Below are 19164 nucleotides of genomic sequence, written 5' to 3' on the forward strand. Positions count from 1 at the left end.
GTGATTCATGGAGGTGAATTCCCCTATTTATTTTTGCTGATCTGGCGTCAGGCAAGTCATTCTTGTTTTCAATTGAGTAGCCTTCATTCTCATTAAACCTTAGTAAAAATGACATTACATTTCAATATATAAGCATAAATAAAAATAATGGCATTTATTTTTAAGCTAATAAGAAATTTGAATTATCATTTTACTGACCCTTTCAATCTTGCAAAATAATTCTGAACTTTTCAAATTCTTGACTTAATTTTCAATTAAATGAACATGTTTATAGTACAATCATGTTAATGAGAAGAACTTTCATGGCGTTTCAACTTAATTGCTCCACAGACTCTTCAGGATTTTATGGCAGCCATGGTGGGAATTTGTTTCTGTTAAAAGATAGCTATTCTGTATGCAAACCACTTCGTTACTCTGTTGAATAGGACATACCCATCCTAATACTATCCACATGTGTGCAACTCTAAGTGTTCCCAATTCACATGGAAACACATCACTTTGTGGTGCAGCTTTAGCCTTTTCTTGACTATATAGAGTTTACTTATTTTCTGATACAGTGCGCCACCTAGGACAACAAAATCTGCAGGGTATCATTAACACTCCCTTTTCTCTCCAGAATGCATATACCTACACATCTGAAGATTTCTTTTCACATCCTGAAATAATGTCTTTAATTACCAAATAGGTCAAATATAAAATTTCACTAAAATGCTCTGCTCACTTGTACTGAACTAGGGAGGCAATGTAGAAAGTAATATTGTTATTTTCCACATTTTACAAGTGAAGAAACAAAGGCTTAACATGTTAAGAGATGTCAAAGCCAGTAAGGATTTAGAAGAGAACTGGGCACAGGTCTCGCTGACCCTTGGGCTCTCGACCACTATGCTTCCTGGGCTCCACTCTTATTTAGCAGGTGAGTAAAATCACACTTTCCACGGCATACACGTAGCAGAATGAAAAGCTACTTTAAAAATATCTACCAGATTAGTAGTAACTGCCCCATTACAATTAAGTGCCAATTTCAATGTTCCAATACGTTCTCAAGTTCCGTGGTATAGGATTTTTGCCCCAAATGAGTTCCCTCTTCAAAATAGCTTTCTTTTTCCCTTTAGAATGAGATACTATCATTCAAGATTATCGGAGGGAACTGAATTACTGTTATGGCTTGATTAGAAGAGAGATTTCTAACGTAAAAAGATATAATCATTTTATGGACTCAGGGAGCCACACGCCAACTACGAATTACACTCATAAACAGACTAGCTGCCAGTGAGCACACATGCTGGAGATGCCCCCCACCCCCAGCCCGGCCGCGGGCTCACTTCAGTTCACGATTAAGTCAGAGGCAGCTGTTCTCACCCAGGGTGATTCTGCACCCCCCAGCAATATTTGGCAATGTCTGGGCACATTTTCACTTGTCACACTGAGAAAGTACTATTGGCATCTAGAGGATAAAGGCCAAAGAGGCTGCCACCAACCAGCAAGGCACAACAAGGAATCACCTGGCCCCAAATGCCAACTGTGCCAACGCCGAGGAACCCTGAGCTAGCATGCTCTGTTTGAGTGCTCTTCTCAAGAGGAGGATTAATGCTAACGAATTACCATCAACTCGCTGGTAACTGTTATTGGGAGAAGAAATAATTTTCCATATGAAATAAAACTAGAGAAAAGACAGCCATAATCACCACCATCCAGTTTTTAAAAGGGTAAACATGTAGAGCTTCCAATTCCACTGGACAGAGATTTCACAGGCTCATCAACCCAATCTTCTTACATGTATTTACTCCAAGGTTTTCACAAAGCTTCCATTCAACTGACTATGTCAATAACTCAAAGCTAACATCAGGGTAGAAAAAAGCAGTCCGCAACAGAGTACAGACACCTGCCTGTGACTTGAAAACAAAGACTTTAAAATAAACTCTAAAATACCTTCCCTTCTTCCATGAAGCTCTTCTTTTTAAAATTTTTTTAATTCTTTTTTTAATTTTAGCTTTAAAAAAATTTTTTTTAATTGAAGTATATAGTCAGTTATAATGTGTCAATTTCTGGTGTAGAGCATAATGTCCTAGCCATACATATACATACATATATTTGCTTTCAAACTTTTTTATTAAAGGTTATTATAAGATATTGAATATAATTTCCTATGCTATACAGAAGAAATTTGGTTTTTCTCTATTTTTATATACAGCGACTATCACTTACAAGACTCAGACTCCCAAATTTATCCCTTCCCATCCCCTTCCCCACCGGTGACCCAAAGATTGTTTACTACATCTGCGAGTCTGTTTCTGCTTTGTAGATGAGTTCATTAGTGTCATGAAGCTCCTCTTTATGCAGTCTTGTACAGAGATTGCTCTACAGTGTTCTGTATTGACATCAGTTTCTACCTTAATTGAACACAAACTCTATAATGCTCAACGCACCTAGAGCTTTCTTTTCTTTTCTTCAACCATTATCCCCATGCCACAAAAACATAATACACCAACCTGTGCCATGACTTTACAAAGCCACCTGGGTTCCACAAAATATAAATCACTTAACTGCAGTGCTGGGTCTTGAAAATGAAGAAGAACCCCTGTAGTAAAAAAATCAAGCAGTGAAACATGGAATTTAGAATATACAAATATCAAAAGGCTTTAGAGAGAAAGCTAGTCTAACCTCTTTATTTTACAGATGAGGAAATTTCAATCTTGCTAGTGGCAGAGCTGAGACTAGAACCTGGGCATTCTAGTTCCAAGCTCTAAAGTCCCAATATTATTTTTTTAAAAAAGTATCTTTTGAACTATATAAAATGATCATATGTATAAGCATATTTGCAATAAAGCCATACACTGCACAGCATATACTTACAAGTAAACTGAAATTCATAAATATTTGGCTTTCTAATTGAACACTATAAAGACATACTTTATTTTCAAATATAGGTAAGAAACAGAGTATCACAGGAAACTACTTGTTTAAGAATGATGGGGAAAAGGAACAGATCAGGTTCAATCCATCTGAGGATTATTTTTCATACAGAAGAATCGGCATCAACAGCAACTCCCCAGCCACTTACTCTAGTACTACAAATCAACTCAGACTTTTCTAGCCAGGTTCTTACTGATCAAGTTCACAAGGAGCACCAAAGTCGCTTTGCGAGTGTTCATCTGTGAGACCACGCTGGCAGTGTGTGATGTAACAGAGTAAAAGATCATCCACCGAGGAACTGCACCATCTCAGGGAACCACTGATTCTCCAAGTGCCCAGTTGAATCATCCCAATAAAAATTCTCCTTGACAGTCTGCATACACTAGATTCATTTGACAAAATGAAAAGATACGGCTTGTGCTTAGGGTCCCGTAGTTCCTGAAGAGTCAAGTTCTAGAACCCACATGTTTTAACTCCTCCTCAGAGACTTTGTCCACTACTGCCCTTAAATGATTTCTAATTTTTTTTCTTATGATGTGACATATGATTCAGCATCAAGGTACATGATGATCTCTCCGAAAGAAAGAAAAAATCAGTGACCTATTAAAGAATTTTGTAGATATCCTGTCAAATTTTGAATGTAAATTCTATACAAGATTCAGGCACATTTTCATAAATTACCGCAGCAGAGTTTTGAAAAAAATACACCATAAACAAACACACAAACCTGATTCATTTAGGAAGTGAACTGCATGAGGGAGCTCATTTTCATCCAACTGCAGCTGATGGTCTTCCACGAGCTGTAATAATCGTTTCCGGTCAATTACAGGAAATTCAGTTGGCACATTTTTACGCTCCGATAAAATGATTTTCTCAAGTTCTACATAGCAGTCTGGAATCAGCTGCCCAACAACAGGCTGATCTCGGATCTACAAAATTACAAATGACAAGCTGTAAAAATCCATTTTATTTATCTCTTGGGCCAGGAGGTTGGTAAATTCAGTGCTAATAGTTTTTACAGAAAGGGGTATATCATTCAGAATTGTATTCTTTAATCAAGTCAAAATGTTATGTAAAACTAAATTGTGAGGAAAAAATAAGGTGATCTTAAAATAAGAAAAATATGAACACAGAAGCCAATTTGGAAAGAATGATCAAATAATATAGTATGGAAATATTTATGGAGCTATTCAGAAAATCCATGGCAAAACCCAGGAAAAGTCATTAACCATAAATAAAAGCCTTAGTTTTCTAAGACATTAGATAGATACGGTAGCATAAGAAGTCAGTCAGTATTGCAAGAGCTTTTGGACCTTATTTATTAGATGAAAATATCCACACCCCAAGGTGAAACATTAACTTTTGTTCTTGTTGTTTGCAAAATGTTGTACGAGTGGAATGTACATAGCAGCTGTGAGGTCTGGAGAATGAAGTCTCCTCACCCAAGCTAGGCTTTTTCATGGAAACTCGAACTTAGGAAAACAGAAATCATCTAAACCCAAATGACTGTGACACAGGAGGATAATTTGAGGTCTGTTGCACTTAGAATCGAACAACTGTCTACTCATTGAGAGATACACAAAATAAACGTCTTAAAAGAATGGCCTTAAGATGATCATTTCGACAACGAAAATCTTTTCCAAACTAATTTTTTCTGAAAATCTAATTTTAAATAGAAATGCAACTCCAATAGTAACTAAAATGCCTTTGAGAACCACCAGGTGGCAAACTCTACCCATGTCTCAACCCAGGAATATATTACTGTATTTTCTTTTTATCTGACAATAACTAACAAAATTTCTACTTGAATTCTTAAACTTATTACAAACAGAAATTGGTTTTATTCCACACGTACACACACACACACACACACACACACACACAATTTAACTTGCTGTTTTTCTTCTTTTAACTGGACCTTAAGGAACTTGATTTACAACAGCCATAACCATTTCTTACATATTTACCTCCAACCATTCAAGACTGTTTCGATGTACCCCTTGAACTAGGAAATTAAATATAATTTCACTAACCTCCATGAACCTTTTCATATTCCCTCTCTTCATCGTTTATAAATTAAGATAAAGTAGAACTTCAGATTGAAGTTTATGCCAAAAAGGGAAACCCACCTATAGAAGTAAACTAGAGTTCCCAAGAGAGCAAATCAAGTCACAAAGGGATGAACTTTACAGGGCGGATTAGGGGCCAGCAAGGGTCCCACTCGGCTAAGGGGCTGGGCAAGACTGAAAGGGACCTTGGTGGCAGAGAATTCTGTTTTGTTCTACTTCTTTTAGCTTTATTATCAGGTCACCAACAGCCAAAAATTAAAAAAAAAACAAAAAACCCTTTATTCTGAAACCTGCACAGACATGTTAATAAGGGTGAGACAGAGAAAGATTAGAAAAGGGCCAGATAAAAGGAAAAGATGAAAAACAATGAAAGGGCAAAAAAAAAAAGGTTTCTAAAAGGTTTCTAATAGATTAAAAGCTGTTGTTTGAATACAGGTTGAAGCACCCCAGGGAGGAATGAATATTCAAGTTCTGGCAGGCTTATGGTTTTGGGGTCATTTAAGTCACTTAATTCTGCAAAGCAACTGAATGGGTTTTCAAACCCATATGCCAGAATGATGCATCCATTAGCCATAATACCACCATTTCTCAAAGCATTTTTTTTTTTTACTTCTTTATCTGGCATTGCCTTCGAGTTCATTTGTAAGTGCAGGCAAAAAAAACAAAAAACAAAAAAAAAAACCAAAAACTGGTCTTCAGGACTGACAGTGATAACTTGCTGTTAGACTAAAGCATTAGCAATCATGCTTGATGAACCAAGCACTCTATCCTCAGACCCTGCTTCAGCTATATTCAGGCTTTCTCAAAATGAACTCACCCTCCAAGAAGTCTTTGTTAAAGTATGACATATGTTCTGACATTTATGATAAAAAGAGAAACCATTAAAATATTGCAAGTGAAAACAAAATTCTGTAAGTACAGGTATAGTGTCAGAAGAAAATCACCTGGGTAAAGAGAGTATTTAATTGAATATATGGATTTTTGTATACTTGTTTCTTAAAAATCATACTACTCTTTAATCATACGTCTTACAAAAGAGTAGGAAAATATATAAATTCTTCTTATATAAAATGCCACTGATCCACCACTGGTAAAAAAAAACTTTTAGTGACTGTGATAAATGTGTCGAAAGAGACAAACGTGCAAATCCCCTCCCTGGGCCCACCAAGACCAGCACATTTATAAACGGCTCATTAGGTTTTGGACAGGCGCATAATCTGCGGAAATGGAACGGAACTAAGCTAGCTGGCCCCCACGCAATAACCAAGGTGACCATGTAATTTATCATCCAAACTGGAATGCTTTTGAGACTAATTATGCTGAGACTGTCCAGGCAAAACAGGACCCTTGTTAGAAACCATGGTCCTGATCATCAGTGCTAATGAGCTAAACCTACAGGGACCAACAATGAAATCCACCATTGTGTTTGTCACATTGAACTATTCCAGGTGTTTTTCAGTACCATTTACACCACACTCAGGTAAAATTTCTCTCTCCTGCAATTATTAAAAACAAACGTTCTCACTGATAACCAATTTATTTGTGTTTTATGAACCCTATGAATTACATCTGGCATACCAGAACTCTGGAAAACACACACATAATTCCTAAAAATGAAAAACCCAGTTTGTAGGAATTAGAAAAAAATGCTTAGACATTGTTGAAAACCAAGTTAGTGACCTTGGTGACCAGACGAAAGAGCCTCCTCACAACACTGAGGAAAAAATATTCGGAATGGGGATCACAGTGACAAGAGACATGAAGGAACAGCAAAGAAGGTCAAAACGAACACAAAGTAAGGACTCCAAAAGAAAGGAGGAGACAGAGGAACAGCAGTCAAAGAAAAAGACAAAAGATCACCCCAAGACCCCAATATTCATCTGCATCATTCTCACTGAATCAAAACTACAGAAAGCTGGGAGACAAAAGGCAGCAGAAATATTTCCTCCGATTCTCTCAGGAACATTCTTTCTGCCTCTCAGACAGTCTCTTAGTGTCTCTCAGAATCTTCTAATTATTTTTATTCCCATTTCTATGAGTTTGAAAAGAAGTATAGCATAAAAGAGTCATTTTAAAATTGAAAGTACTTTAATAATGCCAACAGCTATGAAAAAGACATCTTTTTTTTTTGGTAGTATAGTCAGTTACAATGTGTCCATTTCTGGCGTACAGCATAATGCTTCAGTCATACATATACATACATATATATTCCTTTTCATATTCTTTTTCATTATAGATTACTACAAGATATTGAATATAGTTCTCTGTGCTATACCGTTTAAAGTTGTTTTTTATCTAAGGCTGCGATTTTAAGATAGCTGGTCTCTTCTCAACACTTCTGACATTTCTGAGCAGTTGCACAACATGAGAATTAATAAATTCTATTTATCTCCTACTTGCAGTGGGCAGTGAAACACGTTACCTTGAAATTCAGGCTCTCATTAATGATGGTTTTCCGAAGTTTTGCCAAAGCGTCGGATTCCTCCGTGGCATTTACAAAGTGGTAATCCCGTATGGCAGGAAACCCTCGCTTGTTCAAGAGCTCCTTGGTGATTTTACCTATACAGGCTTTGCGCTGCTTCTCATCAGAAACATCCAAATGTGTGCCAACAAGAATCACGGGCGAAGAAGAAGCACGCGCCTTCGGGAAAAGACACAAAATACTTTGGTGTTTGCTTTAAAACCAAGGCTGCTTACATTTCCATTGCTATTCATTGCTATTCATGTTCTATGAAACTCACTTGAGTGGAAATGGGAAATTAAAAGACTTCGAGAAGAAGTAAATAACAACTGTCTTTCCTACCTAAAATGTAAGAAAAAACATAAACTTAAGAAATTTTTAAAAGTCATTTTTATGTCCCTTGCTTAATCCAATTAGTACTACTTTTCAGATGGCCCGTGTAACAGCAATAGTGTATTTTTCTTTTCTTTTTTTCCCATGCCTTAAAATGAGTTACTCTTTAAGTATGCCTTGGACTTCTAAACAAAATAAACATTTAATAAACCCCCAAATTATACCAGAGTAATACAGTTTTTTTTTTTAACATTTTCTCTCCCTCATCTGTGAATTCAATCTTCAATTCATATTAAAGTCATTCAATTTGGAGTCTACAACAGAGAAAAAAAAAGGCACGAAAAGCAAGTATTACTGTGACTATGATATTTGCTCACTTTGGCTATAGCTTTAATAAAGTCAAAAAAAGGAAGTTAAAAATTTATCAAAATGACAAAACAAGCTGCTTGTATGCAGCCAAAATATATGCCAAAATGTCCTGATGTTGGGGGAGAATAGCTTCTTGCCTCAACGCAGGAAAGAATTCAAGAGCAAGACATGGTAAAGTGAAAGCAAGTTTATTTAGAGAGAGACACACTCGATAGACAGAGTGGGGTCTGTCTCACTCAGAAGGGAAAACGGCTTAGGAGAGACACACACTCCACAGGCAGAATGCGGGCCACCTCAGAAAGGTGAGAGGGGAGAAGCCAAGAGGTGTGGGGATGTTTACTTTAAAGTAAAAGCAGATACACACTTCGTAGACAAAGTGTGGGCCGACTCAGAAGGCAAGAGAGAGAGGGACCACCAGGTGCGGAGTTGTTAGGTTTCAATGGGCTCGGCAATTTCATATGCTAATGAGTGGGATCATTCCAACAACTTTGGGGAAGGGGTGGGTATTTCCAGGAATTGGGGCCCCTTGCCCACTTTTTGACCTTTTACGATGGTCAGCCTAGGAGCCATCAAGGCACCTGTGGGTGCGCCATGAGGCTCAAGGTCTACTGGGAGTTGAATCTTCCGCCATCTTGGTTCTAGCCAGTTGGTCCTGTCCTCAATGGCTGTGTCATTCCCTCAGTGGTTGTGCTCTGTCCCCTTTCCTCCCACTTCACTGACAAATCTTTCTAAGGGTTTGCCTCACAGAAAAGCCCCCTGGGGCATCATTCAAAGATCATTCACTTCTCACTCTAGTCTCCATTTCTAAGAAGTCATATATATTTAAAACCATATATACATAAAGGAATAGCCAAAAGCAGGACAGCAAGTGACAAATTGGAAAAATTACAGAATTCCAAACATAAGAACGTATTAACCTGGAACAATTTAAAACTGTAAGATCTGAAGGACTTCACACTAATTGCCACGAGGACATAGCTGCTGGTAAACAGATTGCTTTTCTTTAATAGAATGTCCTAAAGCAAAATTTTAGAGCTTCTAACTTTTAAAAATGTATTTGAAGAGACTCTTTGAAGCAACTGTTTGCCCAAAGTAAATTACCTTATATATAAAAAAAAGAAAACCCACAAGAATTATTTTCTATTTTCAGATGATTAGAACAGATCACCTTTATATTGAAGAGCCAAGGCTTCATGGCGTCCACTTCAGCTTGCCCTTTGCTGAGGTCATAGACAGCAAGATACAGGGCTCGCTGGGTCATGAAGTGGGGATGAGTGCTGTAGAACTCCTCACGACCTGAGCAAAGATTGGAGAGTGTGTCAGCCTTCCAGAAAAGAGGCAAGAGTCCTTCTTCCAAAAAAAAAAAAAAGGTCATGCCATCCACTATTTAGCATACGCAAAAGAGGAAAACAATCAAAAGATACTGGTTACAAGACAATACTGCATTTTCACTAGGAATTGAGAGCTTCGCAGATCTGTCCGCTACCAACCAAGAATTTAACTTCAGGGGCACCTAACATATCCTTCCATGACTTCTCCATTCTGGTGGCAAGGGTAAAATTAGGAGAAATATAATGGTTTTGGAATAATTCCACAGGCTCCACCAGGTCTCTTTGCAGTATTAGAACAGAAAACTCAGTTTTCAAATCCCTGTTTTAAAAAGAAGATACATGTGAATTTAAAAATTTCTAGCAAAATAAATACCTGCAAAATCCCACACGTTTAGAATAAGGTCTTTCTTCCCTTTGCCTCTTACTTGGATGGGCCAGTCTTTCACGTCTATGCCAACTGTGGCACCTTGCATCCCAAGATCTGATTTCTTGATTTTCATTAATTGCTGCAATAAGGTGGTTTTACCGCTCTCAGTATTTCCCACAATCATAAGCTTCATTCGGTTATAAGGCACAGCCTTTTTTAACCGCTGCTGAAGGAACCTGGTATTTGAAAAACAAAAATAAAATAAAAAACTGCTTAACAGTGTACTTACGATGTAGGTGAATTCTTACATATTGAATTCTTTTAAATATCACACTGTTCTAAAATACAGTATGCAAACGAGTGCACAGATCATACAGCTAATAATGTATGCGTCTTTCAATGCACAATTAATATGTATATTTTGTAGTGATGTTGGTGTAGTTGACGATGACTGTTAGTATTATCACAGATGACACTCTATCACCAGAAATAATCAAAATGTCAAAATGTTTGTAATATTTATTAGAATTTTATACATACATATACACAATTTCTTTAAATAACACAAATAAACCTCTGAAAATTATGAAGTATAAAATTCGAGATTTGCAGATACCAATATATAAAAAATAGATAAACAACAAGTTTATACTGTATAGCACAGGGAACTATATTCAGTATCTTGCAGTAACTTATGGTGAAAGAGAATATGAAAACGAATATATGTGTGTTCCGATATGACTGAAGTATTGTGCTGTACACCAGAAATTGACACAACATTGTAAATTGACTATACTTCAATAAAATATATATATATATATAAATTTTTTTTCAAAGCCCCATGACAGAGAACCGAGATAAAGTATATAAGCATACTGCTAATCTAAACCTTGACAGTGAGGTCATATTGGGTACATTATGTATGTGTATGTGTACATATATATGCATATATGGTATACATAACACATATGTGCATATATAATATATATGAAAAGGAAGAGGATATTGGTTACATTATAAATTAATACATATAAGTGCATAAATACAAAACAGAAATAGACTCACAGACATAGAATATAAACTTGTGGTTGCCAAGGGGGTGGGGGGTGGGAAGAGATAGACTGGGATTTCAAAATTGTAGAATAAATACATATAAGTGATTATACTATCAGCAGATAATATGTTGCTACTCCTAATAATCTTAATGTAAAAACAACTGAAACTAATTAAAGGTGACTAACAATACCACCTCTAAATTGATAGTACATTTTAAATGTTCTCAAAAATAAAATGGATATAGAAAGATATACTTCAACTATCTTAAAATGTTGCCACAGCTTAAAATTAGAAAAGCAAACTAAATTGTAAGTGAATCTCAGGGAATACCGACTGATTCATTCCCGCAACTAAGAGGACTCTGACCATTCCTGATGCACAAAAGGCAGCATTACATTTCTTGAATTATTTGATGCTTCAGAAAACAAGATCTGACAGATGAGATCTTGTACCTGCTGTTACTGAAATCAGTCATTGTCTCACGTACAAAACTTAAGTTCTGTTTTCATTACCAATTAAACAAGAAAATCAGTGGTCCCAATGCCTATTTATTAATAATTCACCACTCTTTGTCACTCTTTAAAAGAGCAAATGAGGCCTACAATTTCTAAACTACTCTACGTCTATGTCCTCTCTAAAACTATTAAATACCTTTAAAACCTTTTGTTATATAGTAGCCTGATAATATAGCATAATACACAGAAAACTAGTTCTATTAAATGTTTAGTAAGAATTAAACACATTTTTATAGGACCATATTTCCCAGGTTCAGGTGAAAAATCATGTAGGATGAAGGGTAATGTTTATTTAGGATAGCTGGTGACAAACTCTTTTTTTTAAATTCAAATTAAATCAAGCTCAGGAGAACAGAAAACCAAATCTTTGGTCATAAAAAGAGACAAAAAGTTGAACATAAATTTAAGGAAATTTAAGTAGAAGAGAATCAGGTAACTGTGCAGTTCACTGGTAATTCGACACTTACTAACTGCATGTCAGACTCTGAGTTTGGTGCCAAGAATTGAATAGTGAGTAAACGCAGCCATGCTCCCTGACTTAGTGGATATTATAGTCACATCAAGGATACACCGAGATGTGATAATTGAGCTGAAACATATAAGATTAAATATAGATAAACACAGATACTGAAGTTCATAAAACCAGAAACGGTGATACGTGGGAAGTTACGGTGGTTTCAAAATTGATCAAGTTGACTAGGTTATCCGTTTCAGAGACAAAATTGAAGTTAGTAATTTTATATCATTTAAGTAACTATAATGTCTTAAGATATAATAGACCTATAGTAACTATTTGCTATATGAAATGCAGCTTGAGAAGTTATTATAAACCAGGGTTTATTTATTTAGATTGAATAATTGGTAACAAGAGACCCAACAGTAATAATCTCGTTCTAGAGTCCATTTGTACTGAAAAGCATGAAAAAGAGGACAAGCCATTCTCTCGACATTAACTTGGCTGGGAGGAAATGAAAAGCCCATTTAATAGATAAACCTGTTTAATAAGTAAAATGACACATAGTATATCAATGTTAGATAGTACTACAAATTTTTTCCTAAATTGCAACTGTACATCCATCAAAGTCACAGAAAGAGGAACTCTGAAGCAAATTTAATAAAAACAAATAAAATTATCAAACCTTATGATGTCTTTGGCTTTACATCCTATATGTTTAAAATCAAAATTAAGATGCAGTTCATCCAAAGGAAGATCCCATATTTTGCTTAATTTCCCCATTTCATTGGGAAAAGATCTCAGTTCCAAGTTGTAACTAACATCAAGAGATGTCAGGTTTTCCAGACAGCCAATCTCGGGAGGAATCTGAATGAAATAAAAAAGGGCAAATCCTGTTGATGGGAAGGAAGACATGTGTGCTGCCAAAAAAACAGATGTTGACAGGAAACAAGAAAGGCTCAGAGACCCCATCATCAACTTGTACAACCTTTTAAAGGAGTTCTAAAACTTTCTATTATAATTTGCATTATAAATCTGTAAAAAAAAAAAAAAAAAAAAGCATAAAGGAATTACCCAAAAGAGTCTATGTCACTTATTCATCATCTTTAAAAACCCATTCTCCCTGAGTAACATATTTCATCTCTTCACAACAGTGAAAGTAAACAAGTTCTTTATATGAATCCAAATCCAAATATCTGTGGCTTCAGTTTATTCCCTCACACTCCGCTCTTCAGTAAAACTAAAGATCTAGTCCTGACGAATTTATATGCAACTTCCTGTCCTTTAAACACAACTAAATGTTTATACCTTCGTTGGCATCCTAATTGGAATTACTTTTTCTGTTCCAAATTTTTAAGCCAGTAGTCATTACTTTTATAATAGCAAACATTAATTTGCTGGCAAAAAAATAAAAAATCAGGCACTCAAAAATATTCACAGTTATTTTGAAAATCATGGTTTCAGACACTTTTTTTGGCTTTTATAGGCAACAGGCTTGGACTTGGCAAAAAAATATATTTTCTGGTATACATGGATAATCAGTTTCAGATTTATAAAAGAGATTGGCCCATTTAGGTGAGGGTAGCATGGTGAAGGAATGCAGAAATTTAAGAATGTAGACAAGAAAGTCAGCTGAAAAACACTGGCTATATTTGGCCTGGTGACAACTAGAGAAACACATCATATCTGAGAGTCTGTTAACAGATCAAAGATTTTGAGAAAAACTGGCACCCTTAAAGCACTACACACATTCATAACTAAATATATAGAGATATTCAAAATAAAACAGAGCACAAGAAGTGGTATCTTTAAGGAAATTAAGCATTGCTAATATAACCCGGGCAGGATGAGATCTTATTCAAAAGGTAAGCAATATCAAATAAGATTTTGAAATGATAAATGTAATCATACAAATTACGAAAGCGTATTTTCAAGCTGGCAATCATTTTAAACAAATAAAGGTGACCTCTTTACCTCTTTCAGTTTATTATGGGAAAGATGTAGTTTCTCTACTCTAGACCAGGCACAGGCTTTTTCACTCAAGTCCAAGACACTGATCCGATTATGGCTAAACAAGAGTTCCCGTAAGTTCAGAGATCTCCAGTGCACAGGACCCGGCAGATACTGAATATCATTGCTGCTCATATCTAAGGACCGCAGGCTGAAACAATACAATGTGGCGATAAAAATCCAATGAGCAGTTTCAAACACATGAAATAACATCACAAGTAATTTTCACCCGAGTGAGAATAAGACATAACTTTAAAACTAACATTATCTATATGTAAGTATGCATGTGTGGTATTCTGTGCACATAAAGGTATATGTGGCCTAGGAAAAAAGGCATGTCTCAGTAGGAATGACATTTAAATAAGGACCGTTAAAAAAAATCGAGGCCTAACTTCCTTACTTCAGATGCAAAAAAAGTCAATCTCGGAATACAAACCCTTATGATGCATGAAAAATCATAATTAACAAATGCAAAAACGGTCATTAAAATGCCTTCCATACAAGATTTACAAATATGTAGCCCCCATTTCTCTTTTCAATTTCAGTCATGTCTGGATTCTTCAGAGGTTGGGTCCTCAAGTTTAGTATCATTTTTACCAGCTTGTCTCTGTGAAAAATAACATATTAAGCATGGTGTCTTGTATATAGTAGGCCCTCAGTGCAAACTTGCTTTCACACAGGAATAGCCACCCAAACTTAGCAGGAAATAGCAGAAAAACACATGTCATATATAAGCATACACGTATAGGAAGAATAAAGACAGTCAGTGCTTGTGGTATAATGGACTACGTAAAAGGTTGCCTGGACGTTTACAACTGTATACTGATCCCTTCCTCCGGCATATTTGAAGCACGATGAATTAACTGTAAGCTCACAAAGCTGTACTGCCTGCTAGACCAAGATTCAGATCTGCACAGCAACATTTTCACTCTTATTTTCAAACAATACTAGATTTGCCCCAGTTATCTTATAAAATGTGTGAAAACACAAAAATTAATTTGACTGCATTAAAGATAAGACACGTATGTCTAACAAACAATGCCACTGAGACAAAGTTGAGAATCATCAGGTTGCTCAAAAGCAGTGCCTCTTAGCTTTAAGAAGAAGCTTGGAGACTTAAGCTGGCCAACTGCAAGCTCATTGGTGAAACAAAAGAATGCTTTTGAAGAAACACATATAAAATGCTGGAAATGTATGCCTGAAGATGGCGTCTAAAGGTATAGAGTAATTAGGGACAGAATAATATATTTTTAGTTCTCTGGGAAGAAACTTTATTTACAGCATGGCTCTCCTAATCAATATTAGGCTTCCAAACACATTTTTAGGAATATATTATATTTAAAATATAGGACTACCTGTATTCTATAGTTGCCTGTATGTCAGAGTTAAGAGTCTGAAATCAAACCACCAATGTTTAAGAACTATGACTTTTGATAAGTTACTCCATTTCTCTAATGAAACAGTGTTCTCATTATACAGGGGAGATGATAATAATAACTATTCTGTAGGATATTAGGAAGATTAAAGAGATGATCCACTATGTAAAAAAAAAAGCAGTTAGAACAGTCTGACACATTCTAAACCTAGATTTACATGAACTATTATACGTCTGTCTGACACCATCTATGGCTAGCTTATAACTAAGTATTCTGTGCCTGTATATGTATGTGTTTGCAAAGGTACATTTATGGATTTTGTTTATAATATATAACACTAGTGGAATAGCATTTAAGATGACAACACATTTGAAATCTAATTAATGCTGGAATTTGCAGTAAGCAGGAAGCTTTTTTTTTTACTGAAATTAAGCAAAAATATCACCAAATACCTGCAACTACATAAATTGTCCTAATCGTCACCAAAAATGTCACTCAAACTTAAGTATAATTTCAAAGTGAACAGTATCTTAGCAACATAATGCCCAAGATCAAGTGAAATTTTGAAAGTTAAAGTGACAGCCAGTACAATCTCATTTGATTATAATAATGCAACAGTGAATTAATCTTAAATTGTTTCTACACAAAAGCACACTAAATTAATATAAAAGTTAAAAAGTCCAAGTAACAACTTAGGTCTTTTGTCTAGTAAAAGTCAAACGTTCACAGATTTTAAAACATTAGGCTTAGTAGGGTTAGAAATCAATTACATTTAACTGTCTAAGTCAAAACCATATTTCTGAAGGTTCTATTCCAGCTTGCAGTTTATAAAATTAAAATAATAAACTTACTGTGGAAGACTTAAAATTGCTTCCGGAACACATGTGAATCTGTTCTGAGATAATTTTAGGCTTGTCATGGAGGAAGGCAAAAAAGGCATAGCAACTGAAAAAAAAAAAAAAAAAAAAAAAACAGGAGTGAGATAACGGACACTTTAATCACTTTGACTAGATTTCCATTAAATTCTACACTAAGAATAGCTACCACAAAGATTTGTCACGCTTTAATTTCCAGTCTCACACTGACAGTAAAAAAAATATCTACTTCTAAATAACACAGCAATTCACATCAGAACAGCGAAAGATTCAAACCCCAATAGACCTTGAGGCTCAAGACAGTGGGAGATTTGACTTCTAGTAGACCTTGAGCTTCATTATATGTTCCTTGTAACATATTAGCATGATAAACAACACTCCCACAGGCGCCATGACAGCCCCAAGGCTAGCCACAAAAGGTCAAAGAGTGGGAAATGGCCAACTTCCTGGGAATCTCAGCCCCTTCCCCAGGCTAGTTAGAATGGTCCTTCCACTTACTAGCATAAGAAGCTACTGAGCCCTTAAAAACTGACAGCACAGCGCCTCCTGGTGCCTTTTTGCTCCCTCCTCTTCAGAGATGGCCTGCACCCTGTCTGTGGAGTGTGTACCTACTTTTACTCTAACCTGAGCACCCATCCCCCACACCTCGGGGCCCTTCTCTTGCCTTCTGAAACCGCCTCCACTTTATGCAGTATGTATCTCTCTAAATCTACCTTTACTCAAAAAAAAAAAAAACCTACTTTTAAAATAAGTCAATACTATCACTAAACATTAAAACAATACACCAAATTACAATACTCTTTTAACCTGAAAACTGTATACATGTCTAAATATAAATTCATCTGCTGGTCTGGACAAAGTAGAAATTTTTAGAATATTCACTTCAAATTTTGTGTGGATTTTGTGACATACATTATACATTAATTCAAATTACTCTGAAGAAAGTCCAACAAAACACTTTGGAATATTTTACTAATCCACAATAGAATATAAAAACAAAAATTCTCTACAATACCATCTTGTAAAGAGTGTTCTATGGAATAGCCGTTATGGATGTTACTGAATAAAAGTATTCTTTGATCATGTGATCTTACGAGATTGCAGAAACACTAGGCAAACTAAAGTGAAATATCTCAGAGTTCTCAATATTCTGGTATATTTTATGAATTTCCAAAAGGAAAATACAGTGTGAGGTACCTCCAAGGAATAAGATTCTACGGAACACAATTTTGGAAATTGAGCAAATCATACAGCCTGTTTTCTCATCTGTAAAAACAACGTGGCTAGACCAGATGAACTCTGAGATTCTTTAGAGATCTAAGAATCTGGGTTCTGTGCAAGTGGCTTGAGAAATTATTTCTTAGTATTTTCAAGGTTAAAAATATGGGTTGGGTTATGCCTTATCTACAAAATCTTCCGGGGTCAGAATGTTCCACGACATTACTAGAAGCTATTTCCAAAAAGTATTTGTGGCAAAATAAATTAATTGAAATGATTCTCCACTTAGGAATCAAGAGTCTGGAGGTTCAGATTCTATATGGAAAAGACTTATAAAATCAAAGAACTGAAACTTCATTTCACATGGGATTATCTGCCATGGTTAGTGGTCCCACTCAGATATTACCTCCACATGGCATCTTTCCAAATATAAGACCACTTCTAAAACTATTCAAGTTGTGTAGTGCAAAGCAAATGGATTTTTTGAACCTAGGTATATTCAAGGTTTCGCAACAGCTAATTAATTAATTCTATGCCCCTGAACATGTCCCACGAAAATCTCAGCACTTCAATTTCCTCAATTAGTCAAGGAGAGCTCATACCTGTCCTACCTTCTAAGATTTTTGTGAGACTGCACTGAGATGACATATTGACCATAAGCTAGCCTCAGGCTCCCTCGGACGCTCTTCTTCCCAGACCCAGCTTAATTAAATGTCACAGACACAGAGATGCTTCCCTGCCTCCACAGTCTGGACCAGATCCCCTGGAGGTACCCTCGCAGCGTCCTGAAACTTCTCCGACATCTATTTGTGCCATCATTATTTAATGCCTGTCTTCGGAACTTAACTACTAAGGCCAGGGACTGCACTTGCTTTGTTCACTTGTGAGGAAATCACTCTATCCCCAGTTACAGGCTCATAGTAAGAACATGGCCAATACCTAAGAAGGTGGAAGTAAGGGAAAAAGGAGGAAAATTCTACACAAATTAATAAAGATTTTATTGTTAGTAGTTTTGGAAAGTTCTGGAAAACCAAAATCTTTTAAAATAAGTGATCGAACTGTATTCTGCGATTAAACAGTATTAAAAGTTGTTTTACCACATCAGGTATAGGACAGCCACGTGGGTGGCAAGGTGTACGTGGCCTCCAGTAAGAAAGATAAAATAGGGCAAGTTTCCGTTTATTTCTGTAAAAGTATTTTGCCCCTCATTATCAGAACTTTCAGGTAGGCTACAACTGAACATGGTTCCCTGTTGTCTCACACAGAGCGTTCCAGGACTTTTACTAAAAACAACAATCATATTGAGTATTACTGTAATATTTTGCACAGAGCAAAAGCCCAATGACACACATTAACCTTAAAAATTTGAAACTTTCAAATGATTAATTTTATTTCTAAAAAAAATTTTAATAGTACTTTAACCCAAAAAAATTGCTGAAACTTCAGTAGGAAGCTCAGTATTTCTGCTTCAACCAGCTCACGACAGCTACATGAATTTTTAATAGAGTAAAAGGAACCACAGTTTAATGACTATTTGTAGTCCAAAATAGTGACATTTTAGCCTATGATAATAACGTATTAAATATTGTAATTAAAATTTTAATGTTTTAATATTTTAAAAGTAGACTAGTTTTAGAGCAGCTTGAGGTTTATGGAAAAATTGAGCAGAAAGTACAGAGTTCCTACATCTACCTTCTCCCCTCACCACCACCACCCCACACACATACATCTTTTCCCTCTAGTGAACAAATGGCATAGTTTGGTATAAGTTATAATTGATGAGCTTATATTAATACATTATTAATAACAAAAGTGCA

At 35.8% G+C, this 19164-nt stretch overlaps 1 protein-coding gene across 2 annotated transcripts in view; it reads right to left on the minus strand.

Annotated features, from left to right (window-relative positions):
* The window catches only part of LRRK2 (leucine rich repeat kinase 2), a 135469-nt gene that overhangs the window by 49002 nt on the left and 67303 nt on the right, over window positions 1–19164 (minus strand). For both annotated transcript variants that reach the window (XM_014566825.2, XM_006193663.3), the window contains exons 26-33: window positions 16106–16199; window positions 13843–14029; window positions 12554–12735; window positions 9850–10079; window positions 9314–9441; window positions 7405–7623; window positions 3641–3842; window positions 2490–2578 (exon numbers count right to left, since the gene is read on the minus strand). In XM_014566825.2, the coding sequence (XP_014422311.1) occupies window positions 2490–2578; window positions 3641–3842; window positions 7405–7623; window positions 9314–9441; window positions 9850–10079; window positions 12554–12735; window positions 13843–14029; window positions 16106–16199 (1331 nt within the window). The remainder of the gene's footprint in view (window positions 1–2489; window positions 2579–3640; window positions 3843–7404; window positions 7624–9313; window positions 9442–9849; window positions 10080–12553; window positions 12736–13842; window positions 14030–16105; window positions 16200–19164) is intronic.

Source organism: Camelus ferus, chromosome 12 (assembly GCF_009834535.1).
Source record: "Camelus ferus isolate YT-003-E chromosome 12, BCGSAC_Cfer_1.0, whole genome shotgun sequence".
NCBI classification, from domain to species: Eukaryota; Metazoa; Chordata; class Mammalia; order Artiodactyla; family Camelidae; genus Camelus; species Camelus ferus.